The sequence below is a fragment of the Pelophylax lessonae genome, assembly GCF_965119305.1.
Source record: "Pelophylax lessonae genome assembly, chromosome: 12".
NCBI lineage: Eukaryota > Metazoa > Chordata > Amphibia > Anura > Ranidae > Pelophylax > Pelophylax lessonae.
The window spans coordinates 223,000,226-223,013,058 of record NC_138779.1 but is presented as its reverse complement, the minus strand read 5'-3'; the positions used below and the strand labels follow the sequence as shown (position 1 = coordinate 223,013,058).

The following is a 12,833-nucleotide window of genomic DNA, read 5'->3' as shown; positions in this document are numbered from 1 at the left end:
CTGTAAGCTGTAGTAGGAGCCCCCAGTGCCCGGAGAATGTTAGACAGCACTGTGCAATGCAGAAAAGCGTGGTAGGCTCACAATATCTGCTGGGCAGGGGATTGCAGGAATATAATATGAGACGGAATTCACATAGTTATACTAGCAATATTTAAAGATACATTTGATATAATACGTCACTTACATGCAGCTTTGGCTTTGTCCGAACCCTGCGATGACCTGTACATGGATCGGGAATTCCCTGGGCTGGCGATATTCGGTGTTTCTGGCTGGTCGCTGTCGCTCTCCGTGCTGCTGGTCCTCTGCCTGTCCTGGGAAGGGCATTCAAGTGGCGAGTAGCATTCCTCTGTGCTCGGGGGCGGGGTCTCCTCTGTCCGCTCCACCCCCGCGCTCTGGAAGTTTATGAACCAATGATCCGGCAGGTGCGGGCTCACTCCCTGGATGGTGGGGCTTAGGGGGCTATGCGCCGTATTGAACCCCAGCTGTCTCTCCGTGCAGAGGGTGGGGACCCCACCGAACGCCAAGCTCTCCTGCTGGTACATGACCACCCGGGGCCGCTCTCTGGGGGGCGGCACGTCAATCCCGGGCACCATGGTGCGCTCACGCCCGTAGGAGAGAGGGGTGTGGTGCGGCTGGAAGTCCGGGAGAGCTTGGTACTCCATGAAAATCGTGTTAGGGAGACCAGGCCTGCAAAAGATGAAAGACGTCAGTTCATAGGAAACTATTATCTGAGCCATTTCTACAGCCAGCATGCAACTGTTCCTGGCTTGTTAGGTCTCATCATGGCAAGTTACAGAAATGTTTGCCCTATTTAGGCTATAAACCAGAGCCTCTGGATGGACAGTGGGATAAATGGTTCTATATTTAGGATGTATCCGGTCTATAAACCAGAGGCTCTGGATGGACAGTTGGATAAATGGTTCTATATTTAGGATGTATCCGGTCTATAAACCAGAGGCTCTGGATGGACAGTTGGATAAATGGTTCTATATTTAGGATGTATCTGGTCTATAAACCAGAGGTTCTGGATGGACAGTTGGATAAATGGCTCTATATTTAGGATGTGTCTGGTCTAATAACCAGAGGCTCTGGATGGAAAGTTTGGTAAATGGTTCTATATTTAGGATGTATCTACTTTATAAACCAGAGGCTCTGGATGGACAGTTGGATAAATGGTTCTATATTTAGGATGTATCCGGTCTATAAACCAGAGGTTCTGGATGGACAGTTGGATAAATGGCTCTATATTTAGGATGTGTCTGGTCTAATAACCACAGGCTCTGGATAGACAGTTGGGTAAATGGTTCTATATTTAGGATGTGTCTGGTCTATAAACCAGAGGCTCTGGATGGACAGTTGGATAAATGGTTCCATATTTAGGATGTATCTGGTCTATAAACCAGAGGTTCTGGATGGACAGTTGGGTAAATGGTTCCATATTTAGGATGTATCCGGTCTATAAACCAGAGGTTCAGGATGGACAGTTTGGTAAATGGTTCTATATTTAGGATGTATCCGGTCTATAAGCCAGAGGCTCTGGATGGACAGTTGGATAAATGGTTCTTTATTTAGGATGTATCCGGTCTATAAACCAGAGGCTCTGGATGGACAGTTGGATAAATGGCTCTATATTTAGGATGTATCTGGTCTATAAACCAGAGGTTCTGGATGGACAGGTGGGTAAATGGTTCCATATTTAGGATGTGTCTGGTCTATAAACCAGAGGCTCTGGATGGACAGTTGGATAAATGGTTCTATATTTAGGATGTATCCGGTCTATAAACCAGAGGCTCTGGATGGACAGTTGGATAAATGGCTCTATATTTAGGATGTATCTGGTCTATAAACCAGAGGTTCTGGATGAACAGTTGGATAAATGGCTCTATATTTAGGATGTGTCTGGTCTATAAACCAGAGGCTCTGGATGGACAGTTGGATAAATGGTTCTATATTTAGGATGTATCCGGTCTATAAACCAGAGGCTCTGGATGGACAGTTGGATAAATGGCTCAATATTTAGGATGTATCTGGTCTATAAACCAGAGGTTCTGGATGAACAGTTGGATAAATGGCTCTATATTTAGGATGTGTCTGGTCTATAAACCAGAGGCTCTGGATGGACAGTTGGATAAATGGTTCTATATTTAGGATGTATCCGGTCTATAAACCAGAGGCTCTGGATGGACAGTTGGATAAATGGTTCTATATTTAGGATGTATCCAGTCTATAAACCAGAGGTTCTGGATGGACAGTTGGATACATGGCTCTATATTTAGGATGTGTCTGGTCTATAAACCAGAGGCTCTGGATGGACAGTTGGATAAATGGTTCTATATTTAGGATGTATCCGGTCTATAAACCAGAGGCTCTGGATGGACAGTTGGATAAATGGTTCTATATTTAGGATGTATCCGGTCTATAAACCAGAGGTTCTGGATGGACAGTTGGATAAATGGCTCTATATTAAGGATGTATCTACTCTATAAACCAGAGGTTCTGGATGGACAGTTGGATAAATGGCTCTATATTTCGGATATCTCTGGATGATTATAGAGGACACCTCCAGGACTGTGAAGAGATATTTGCAGCGTCAATCATTTCACCTGTCAGGCTGAGGTCAGGGGTCAGGAAGTAAAGTTTAGGATCTGACCTCGGTCAGGGTCATTAGCAATGTCTATTATGGAAGGTGAGAGGTAATGATGGGATTCCTGCTGTTATCAGGGCTTCTTATTCAGGGTTATCAGGAGGGTGTGACTGGGTCTCTGAGCCCCCTGGGGGGGAAAGTGGAGATGGACTCAGCCCCCCCCCCCCCCTCTGATTACCAGGATCCTGTTGGGGGTAAACACTGAATTGACTTGCAGTATATTGTTCATGTCTTATACTTTACAGCTCCAATGGGTTCACATAAGCAATTTCCAATCAATAGACAATAAATAACATTATACAGCCTCTAACATTGTAATCAATTTAACAAAGGCAATATAAAAAGATTGGATTAAACACAAGAAAAGGCAAAAACTGCAGCAACATCAACAAAAGATTATAAAGAATAATAATAGTAATAATATTAAACAAATAATAAAATAATAATAACAAATGAACTAAAAATAAAATAAAAATAATAATAAGTAAAAAAATTATAATAATAACAAATAATAAACTAATAATAATTATTATTATTTCTATTATTATTATTATAAAAACAAATAATAATAAAATTAATAATAAACTACTAATACTGCTACTACTACTACTACTAAAAATAATATTAATAAGGAAGAAGAAAAAGAAGAAACGTGAAACAATGGGGAAACACGGGACTTTAACGGTGTTGACCGCCCCCTCCAATAAAACTCACAGTAAAAAATATTTCATAAAAAAATGTGAACACATAGTAAAAAAGATGTTCTGTCATAGAATACATCACATAAATATGATATATTCTATGATAGAACATATTTTTTACTATATATGTTCACACTAAAGTTCATTTTTTTATGACATAATCTTTACTGTGAGTTTTACTGGAGGGGGAGGTCAACACTAGTAATCAACCGATATCATTTTTTTTATTGCCAATACCAATATTTTGGTCATCGCATATCAGTATCGGCCGATATTGGCCGATATTTTCATACATTAAAATTTATTTTTATTTTTAAAAGACCCCAAACCCCTCCTCTGCACTTAAAAGCATTCAGAACTGGCTGTTTTGAATGCTGTAATTCTTTTGAATTTGGTGCCGCGTCATGACATCACTTCCTGGTTTTTACATGGAGACCTGATCAGAGCCGAATGCGGCTTTAATCAGGTCTTCTCTTCGGCGGCCGTGCAGGCTAGTTGCCTGGGTCTCCCGGTGGGAAGGGAGACCCGGGCGAGCCACAGAAGGCGGCGGGAGGGGGAGGGACGTCCTCTTCCGCTCCTTGTAATGACAGCCGAGCGGCTTCTCAGCCACATCCGTTGTCATTACAAGACAGCCGACCGTTGGCTATGGACGCCGGTATCGGGGTGATGCCTCTAGCTGCAGGAATCATCACTCAGGTATAAGCTCTTTCCCGAATTATCGGCAATATCAGTAGCCTCAGGGGCCATTTCCGATATATCGGGGAAAGTGCAGATTGGCCCTCAATATATCGGCTTTCCCGATAATCAGTCAATCTCTAGTCAACACCGTTAAAGTCCTGTGTTTCCCCATTGTTTCACGTTTCTACTTTTTTGGGATGTGGCGTTAAATAGGATTGGCCAGCTCATTTTTTTTATTTCAAGAAGAAGCAGAAACAAATAATAAAATAATAATAATTATTAATATTATTAGTATTTATATTATTATAAAAACAAATTAAAAATAATATTAATAATAATGACAAAAACAAATAATAATAATAACAATAATAATAATAAATTAATAATATAATAATAATGATAATACAATAAACATTTTAACACCTCTCTGCACCTCGATAACCCCAACATTCTCACACCATGTGATCACATGACCTGCGGCGTCTCACCACCACCAATGACAATAAATCAAATCTAGTGAAAGGTGAAGAGTAAGCACAGCACACCACAACATTGTTACCAGCTAAACACAACATTCCACACCATGGTCAGAACCTCAGAATAACATTCCACAACTACAGACACAACATTGTAACAAGCAAAGACTCTCAATTATAACAATCAGCACAACACAGGTAACAAAGCGCCAAAAACAACGCTGTGATTGTTGGATTGATGAATGAAGGATTCTGATTGGTTCAGCAGCTGGCAGAAATAGTGAAATGTTTATTGTTTGGAAGAAACCAGGAAGAACCATTTCCTCCACCATAATACAGCTATTTATCAACACACAGGGCCGTGACAATGCATGACGGGATCCGTGATAATTCCTTTAGTGACTCAGAAGGCGGATTCACACTGCGGCACATATCATGGGTTGCTTCACCATTCACTTTGTATGGCACCTGGGCCCCAGTGCACTAAGGCAATGTCCCTGTGTTGTAGTGGCCACAAAGCATGGTAGTGCCATGTGCTGCATTACATAGAAAGAGCCATGTGTGCGATTTAAGCTGCCTAATGCAACACACATTCAGGAACGCATGGTAACGCACTGCAAAGGAGTAAATAGGCCCAAAATACCAAATATACATTAAGTTTATCCAAATGTATTGGATGGGGGCAGTGCCAGGACAAGGTCACTCAGGGCCCGGGTGAAGGATGCCCCTTCTTTGTGATGTGTGTGACCAATAGTCCTACCCGCCCCCAATGTGTATGCCCAATCACCATACCCACGCATCATAGTGCAGGAGTGTGTAATATACAGAGTGGAGGGGTCAGGAGTGTGTAATGTACAAATGGCAGAGGTCAGGGGTGTATAATGCACAGAGGGTAGGGGTCAGAGATGTGTAATGTACAGAGTGCGAAGGGGTGTAATGTACAGAGTGCAGGGGTCAGGGGTGTGTAATGTACAAAGTGTGGGGGTAAGGAGTGTGTAATGTACAGAGTGCAGAGGTCAGGAGGGTGTAATGTATAGAGTGCAGGGGTCAGTAGTGTGTATTGTGCAGAATTCAGTGGTATGTAATGTACAGGGTGCAGGGGTCAAGGATATGTAATGTACAAAGAGCAGGGGCCAGGGGTATGTAATGTACAGAGTGCAGAGGTCAGGGATGTGTATTGTACAAAGTGCAGGGGTCAGGAGTATGTAATGTACAGGGTAGAGGGGTCAGAAATGTGTAATGTACAGAGTGTAGGGGTCAGGAGTGTGTAATGTACAGAGTACAGGGATCACAGGTATGTAATGTACAGAATGTACAGGTCAGGTGTATGTAATTTACAGAGTGCAGGGGTATGTAATGTATAGAATGTAGGGATCAGCGGTATGTATTGTACAGTGTGCAAGGGTCAGGGAAATGTAATGTACAACATGTAGGGGTCAGGAGTGTGTAATTTACAGAGTGCAAGGATCAGGGATATGTAATGTACAGAATGTAGGGGTCAGGAGTGTGTAATTTACAGAGTGCAAGGATCAGGGATATGTAATGTACAGAATGTAGGGGTCAGGAGTGTGTAATTTACAGAGTGCAAGGGTCATGGGTATGTAATATACAGAGTGCAGGGGTAGGGGATATGTAATGTACAGAATGTAGGGGTCAGGAGTGTGTAATTTACAGAGTGGAGGGGTATGTAATGTACAGAGTGTAGGGATCAGCGGTTTGTAATGTGCAGAGTTGCAGAAGTTAGGAGTGTGTAATGTATAGGATGCAGGGGTCAGAAGTGTATATTGTACAGAGGGCAGGGGTCAGGAGTATGTTATGTGCAGGAGGTCAGTAGTGTGTAATGTACAGAGTATAGGGTACAGGAGTGTGTAATGTATAGAGTGCAGGGGACAGAAGTATGTTATGTGCAGGAGGTCAGTAGTGTGTAATGTACAGAGTATAGGGTACAGGAGTGTGTAATGTATAGAGTGCAGGGGACAGAAGTATGTAATGTACAGAGTGCAGGGGTCAGGAGTGAATGTATGTGAATGTATATATGCGGGAGTGTGTGTGTATGTATGTTAGGGTGTGTAGTTGACAGTCTCTCTGGCATGTAATGGCACACGTTTTTTTTCCCCCATCTGAACACCTGGTGCCCCTCCTTCCCATGTACTGGCCCTGGCACAGGGTCTCGGTTTCGTCAGGGCCGTATAGCACAGCTTCGGCACCTTCTCTGCCTGGCCAGAGCTCTGTACGCTGATCACAAATATCCAAGCCCAACTCCGTCTTTTTTTTATCTAGTTTCGGAGGGAGACGTAGAAGTATTTTATTGCCATCTGTGTCTCAGTTGGGACAGTGGTGAGAATTCCTCCAATGTCAAGATAGTAAGAATTGGAGAAATGTCTTTGAAAGCATCATTTTAGAGGATTTGAGGCACGGTAGGAACTTCTGACGACAATTCATTGCTCGTCCATTTCTTGTCCTGGTGCCACAGAGACAGGAAGTAAAGGAAATTCTCCCCATCGGGGTCGCGGACAAGAACACAAAACTCTTTCCCACTCTATGCAGAGAGAAGGAAAACCATTTAGCCTGGAGTCAGGCTTTTGGCGCGGCCACACACGAAGTGCGTCGAGTATCTGGTGGTAATGTTAATCCGCAGGCAGACAGGCTTTGTCTACAATTCACGTTAATGAGCCTCTCTGTATCCAAAGGCTCCATTTTTTTTGGAGGACAGGTCCCCTTTTATTTTTGGGACTGTCAGTTCTGCCCAGACGAGGCACGCCGTCCCCTTTGTGTCTCCACTTGTGATGAATCTCGCCTTGTGGCGTTCAGATTTTCCACCGCAGGGTTTCCTGAGTACAAGACGCTGGCCCGGTACATGTTAATCTCGGCGGCTCCGGATTCTGGCAGGCGAGCTTCTCAGTAAATCCCATAATTATCAGGCCGTATCGCTTTCACTGTAATTATAGACCCAACTGAGAGCGCGGAAACACTTACTGCTCCGCGGCGAAAAGAAACACGCAAATCCAGCGATATACTTTGTGTGTGTGGGCGATGGTTACCGGAGGACTTTGTTTTACCCTTATAGATCAATATACTGCCTGTTCCCTCACCAGGACGGGGCTACAGCCTCTTGTCTCAGGCTTCTGTGCTATGCAACCTCCCTCTTCTGCTCCAGTGTGTGTGTGTGTGTGTGTGTGGGCGGGGCTTAAGTAGATTCAAAGAGAGGGGTTGGGAATGGAAACCAGAGAACACACTGGGGTTGTTAAGGGAATAAGGATGTGAGGATTGAGCTGGTAGATGGGCCAGGTGCTAAAGATAGACCATGTGATAAGAAATATAACATATATGTAGTGGCAGAGCCTTCCTGATTGGATAGTCATTGAATCCACCCCTGTACTGTGCCCTTCTGCCTTTACCCCTTCAACCCTGTACTGTGCCCTTCTGCCCCCCCCCCCCGTACTGTGCCCTCCTGACTCCACCTGTACTGAGCCCTTCTGCCTTCACTGCTGTACTGTGCCCTTATGCCCCCCCCTGTACTGTGCCCTTCCGACCCCACCTGTACTGTGTCCTTCTGCCCCCCCTATACTGAGCCCTTCTGCCTTCACCCCTGTACTGTGCCCTTCTGCCCCCCTGTACTGTACCCTCCTGACTCCCCCTGTACTAAGCCCTGCTGCCTCCACCCCTGTACTGTGCCCTTCTGCCTCCCCCTGTACTGAGCCCTTCTGCCTTGAGACCCCTGTACTGTGCCCTTCTGCCCCCCCTGTACTGTGCCCTTCTGCCTCCCCCTGTACTGAGCCCTTCTACCTTGACCCCTGTACTGTGCCCTTCTGCCCCCCCCCCCTGTACTGAGCCCTTCTGCCTTCACCCCTGTACTGTGCCCTTCTGCCCCCCCTTGTACTGTACCCTCCTGACTCTCCCTGTACTGAGCTCTTCTGCCTCCACCCTGTACTGTGCCCTTCTGCCCCCCCCCCGTATTGAGCCCTTCTGCCTCCACCCCTGTACTGTGCCCTTCTGCCCCCCCTGTACTGAGCCCTTCTGTCTCCCCCTGTACTGAGACCTTCTGCCCCCCCTGTACTGAGCCCTTCTGCCTTGACTCCTGTACTGTGCCCTTCTGCCCCCTACCCTTGTATTGTACCCTCCTGACTCTCCCTGTACTAAGCCCTTCTGCCTCCACCCCTGTACTGTGCCCTTCTGCCCCCCCCCCCCCCTGTACTGAGCCCTTCTGCCTTCATCCCTTTACTGTGCCCTTCTGACCCCCCCGTACCCTTTGTCTTGATTAGTCTTTGATTTATGGCATGTTTTCTAATTGTTTAAAATTGATTTTATTGAAAGTACTAATAAATAAATGTTTATTTCTATCGACTATTTATACTTTAATTCTTGAGAATAAGTGTGTAAATTGGGGCAGGCTGAGGGGGGGCCCCAGGGCAGTACTTTGCCCAGGGGCCCATAAAGCTAGTCCTTTGTAATCACTCTGGAATTCCGGAGGATAAAGAAGAAGAAGGATCTCAGAGAGGAAATAGAAATAGAAAGAATGAAACTATTTTGATGTAAAGTAGAAATATTTGGTGTCTAATATCAGATATTTACCATCAAGAAGATGTCACCTAAACATTCTCTGACCTGCCAACGTGTGATGATTGGATAACAGGGGTTAGCTTTGGATTAGACCACAAATACCCGAGGATGATAGTAGAGTGTCAGCCTTGATGCCAAGCTAGGACTTTGACCCCGGGTCTGGTGACCTTACAGGATATGAGAATGTAGATGGCCCTGTGACATGGAAGATAATGAGAGTGAATGGAGAGGATTTAGAAAGGATAATCCGAGGCGTTCCCCCGCCCGGGGCAATCACACAAACTTCTGCCCTCGCAGCACTTCTGAGGCTTCTGCGCTGGGAGGTGTTTGAGGAATTAGAGAAGGAATTCGTACCCCCACCCCCTCCATCCTGTCAGGGAGCCTGTCACTCACCTACAAATTATACAAAGTATGCAGAACACCTCTGTGTGATAAATTATACCAGTACACACCTTCATCGCAACAATGGAACCAGTACAGACCAGTAGATGATCGCTGAAGGGACCCCTGGGATCAGCCCAGATAGAAGCTGTACAGCGCTACAAAATGAAACCATAACAATGGAACCAGTACAGACCAGTAGATGATCGCCAAAGGGGTCCCAGGAATCAGCCCACCTAGAGATTGCAGAGCGCTATAAAATGGAACCAGTACAGACCAATAGATGAGCGCTGAAGGGACCCCTGAGATCAACCCAGATAGAAGCTGTACAGCGCTATAAAATGGAACCAGTCCAATTGAACCAGTACAGACCAGTGGATGATCGCCAAAGGGACGGCAGAGATCAGCCCACCTAGAGGTTGTACAGCGCTATAAAATGGAACCAGTACAGACCAGTAGAAGGGACCCCAGAGATCAGCCCCGATAGAAGCTGTACAGCACTATAAAATTGAACCAGTACAAACCAGTGGATGATCACATATGGGACCCCAGAGATCAGCTCTGATAGAAGCTGTACAGCGCTATAAAATGGAACCAGTACAGACCAGTGGATGATCACATATGGGAACCCAGAGATCAGCTCCGATAGAAGCTGTACAGTGCTATAAACTGTAACCAGTACAATGGAACCACTACAGACCAGTAGATGATCGCCAAAGGGACCTCAGAGTTCAGCCCACCTAGAGGCTGCACAGCGCTTTAAAAAAGAACCAGTACAGACCAGTAGATGATCGCCGAAGGGACCCTAGAGATCAGCCCCCATAGAAGCTGTACAGAGCTATATAATGGAACCAGTACAATGGAACAAGTACAGACCAGTAGATGATCGCTGAAAGGACCCTAGAGATCAGTCCCGATAGAAGCTGTACACTGCTTTAAAATGGAACCAGTACAGACTAGTAGATGATCGCCAAAGGGAACCCAGAGATCAGCCCCGATAGAAGCTGTACACTGCTTTAAAATGGAACCAGTACAGACCAGTAGATGATCGCCAAAGGGACCCCAGAGATCAGCCCCGATAGAAGCTGTACACTGCTTTAAAATGGAACCAGTACAGACCAGTAGATGATCGCCAAAGGGACCCCAGAGATCAGCCCCGATAGAAGCTGTACACTGCTTTAAAATGGAACCAGTACAGACCAGTAGATGATCGCCAAAGGGACCCCAGAGATCAGCCCCCATAGAAGCTGTACAGAGCTATATAATGGAACCAGTACAGTGGAACAAGTACAGACCAGTAGATGATCGCTGAAGGGACCCCAGAGATCAGTCCCGATAGAAGCTGTACACTGCTTTAAAATGGAACCAGTACAGACTAGTAGATGATCACCAAAGGGACCCCAGAGATCAGCCCACCTAGAGGCTGCACAGTGCTATAAAATGGAACCAGTACAGACCAGTAGATGATCGCCAATGGGACACCAGAGATCTGTCCCACTAGAAGCTGTACAGAATGGAACCAGTACAATGGAACCAGGAAAATTAAACCAGTACTGACCAGTAGATGATAGCCAGTGGAGATCAGCCCACCTAGAGGATGCACAGCACTATAAAATGGAACCAGTACAATGGAACCAGTACAGACCATTAGATGATCGCCGAAGGGACCCTAGATTCAGCCCCCAGATTGCGATGTGTTGGGTAGTTTTTGCTGTGGGGCAAAGCGTTTTAACCGCCGCATGTAACCACCCTTGTCTGCTGCCATTGCAGCTCAAGAGTGGGCGCTATAAACATGGCTCAACTGTGCTTTTATACTGTTCCTCAACCACACATCTAAACTTACACTAACAATATCAATTTTCAGAAAAGCTTTTATCATTAAAAAGACGTCCCTGAGCTCCAATCAGTGGCTCCGCCTTGGCTGAGTAACCATCCCATGTGACAGTAATATGCAGTGACAGGTACTCTTTATGGAGGGATCGGGGGGAATGTGACAGTAATAGGAGTGACAGGTACTCTTTATGGAGGGATCGGGGGGAATGTGACAGTAATAGGAGTGACAGGTACTCTTTATGGAGGGATCGGGGGGAATGTGACAGTAATAGGAGTGACAGGTACTCTTTATGGAGGGATCGGGGGGAATGTGACAGTAATAGGAGTGACAGGTACTCTTTATGGAGGGATTGGGGGGAATGTGACAGTAATAGCAGTGACAGGTACTCTTTATGGAGGGATCGGGGGGAATGTGACAGTAAAAGCAGTGACAGGTACTCTTTATGGAGGGATCGGGGGGAATGTGACAGTAATAGGAGTGACAGGTACTCTTTATGGAGGGATGGGGGGGGAATGTGACAGTATTAGCAGTGACAGGTACTCTTTATGGAGTGATCGGGGGGAATGTGACAGTATTAGCAGTGACAGGTACTCTTTATGGAGGGATTGGGGGGAATGTGACAGTAATAGCCAGTGACAGGTACTCTTTATGGAGGGATCAAGAGGAATGTGACAGTAATAGGAGTGACAGGTACTCTTTATGGAGGGATCGGGGAGGAGTGTGACAGTAATAGGCAGTGACAGGTACTCTTTATGAAGGGATCGGGGGGGAATGTGACAGTAATAGGCAGTGACAGGTACTCTTTATGGAGGGATCGGGGGGAATGTGACAGTAATAGGCAGTGACAGGTACTCTTTATGGAGGGATTGGGGGGAATGTGACAGTAATAGGAGTGACCGGTACTCTTTATGGAGGGATCGGGAGGAATGTGACAGTAATAGGAGTGACAGGTACTTTTTATGGAGGGATCGGGGGGGAATGTGACAGTAATAGGCAGTGACAGGTACTCTTTATGGAGGGATCGGGGGAATGTGACAGTATTAGCAGTGACAGGTACTCTTTATGGAGGGATCGGGTGGAATGTGACAGTAATAGGCAGTGACAGGTACTCTTTATGGAGGGATCGGGGGGGGAATGTGACAGTAATAGGCAGTGACAGGTACTCTTTATGGAGGGATCGGGAGGAATGTGACAGTAATAGGCAGTGACAGGTACTCTTTATGGAGGGATCGAGGGGAATGTGACAGTAATAGGCAGTGACATGTACTCTTTATGGAGGGATCAGGGGGATGTGACAGTAATAGGCAGTGACAGGTACTCTTTATGGAGGGATCGGGGGGAATGTGACGGTAATAGGCAGTGACAGGTACTCTTTATGGAGGGATCCGGGGGGAATGTGACAGGAATAGGCAGTGACAGGTACTCTTTATGGAGGGATCAGGGGGGGAATGTGACAGTAATAGACAGTGACAGGTACTCTTTATGGAGGGATCGAGAGGAATGTGACAGTAATAGGAGTGACAGGTACTCTTTATGGAGGGATTGGGGGGAATGTGACA

At 45.8% G+C, this 12,833-nt stretch overlaps 1 protein-coding gene across 1 annotated transcript in view; it reads right to left on the bottom strand.

The window, feature by feature from the left end:
• Positions 1 to 12,833, bottom strand: part of ARHGEF19 (Rho guanine nucleotide exchange factor 19) — a 69,814-nt gene that overhangs the window by 38,738 nt on the left and 18,243 nt on the right. Inside the window, exon 2 of the mRNA XM_082274479.1 lies at positions 185 to 687. Coding sequence (XP_082130605.1) covers positions 185 to 687 — 503 coding nt within the window. The remainder of the gene's footprint in view (positions 1 to 184; positions 688 to 12,833) is intronic.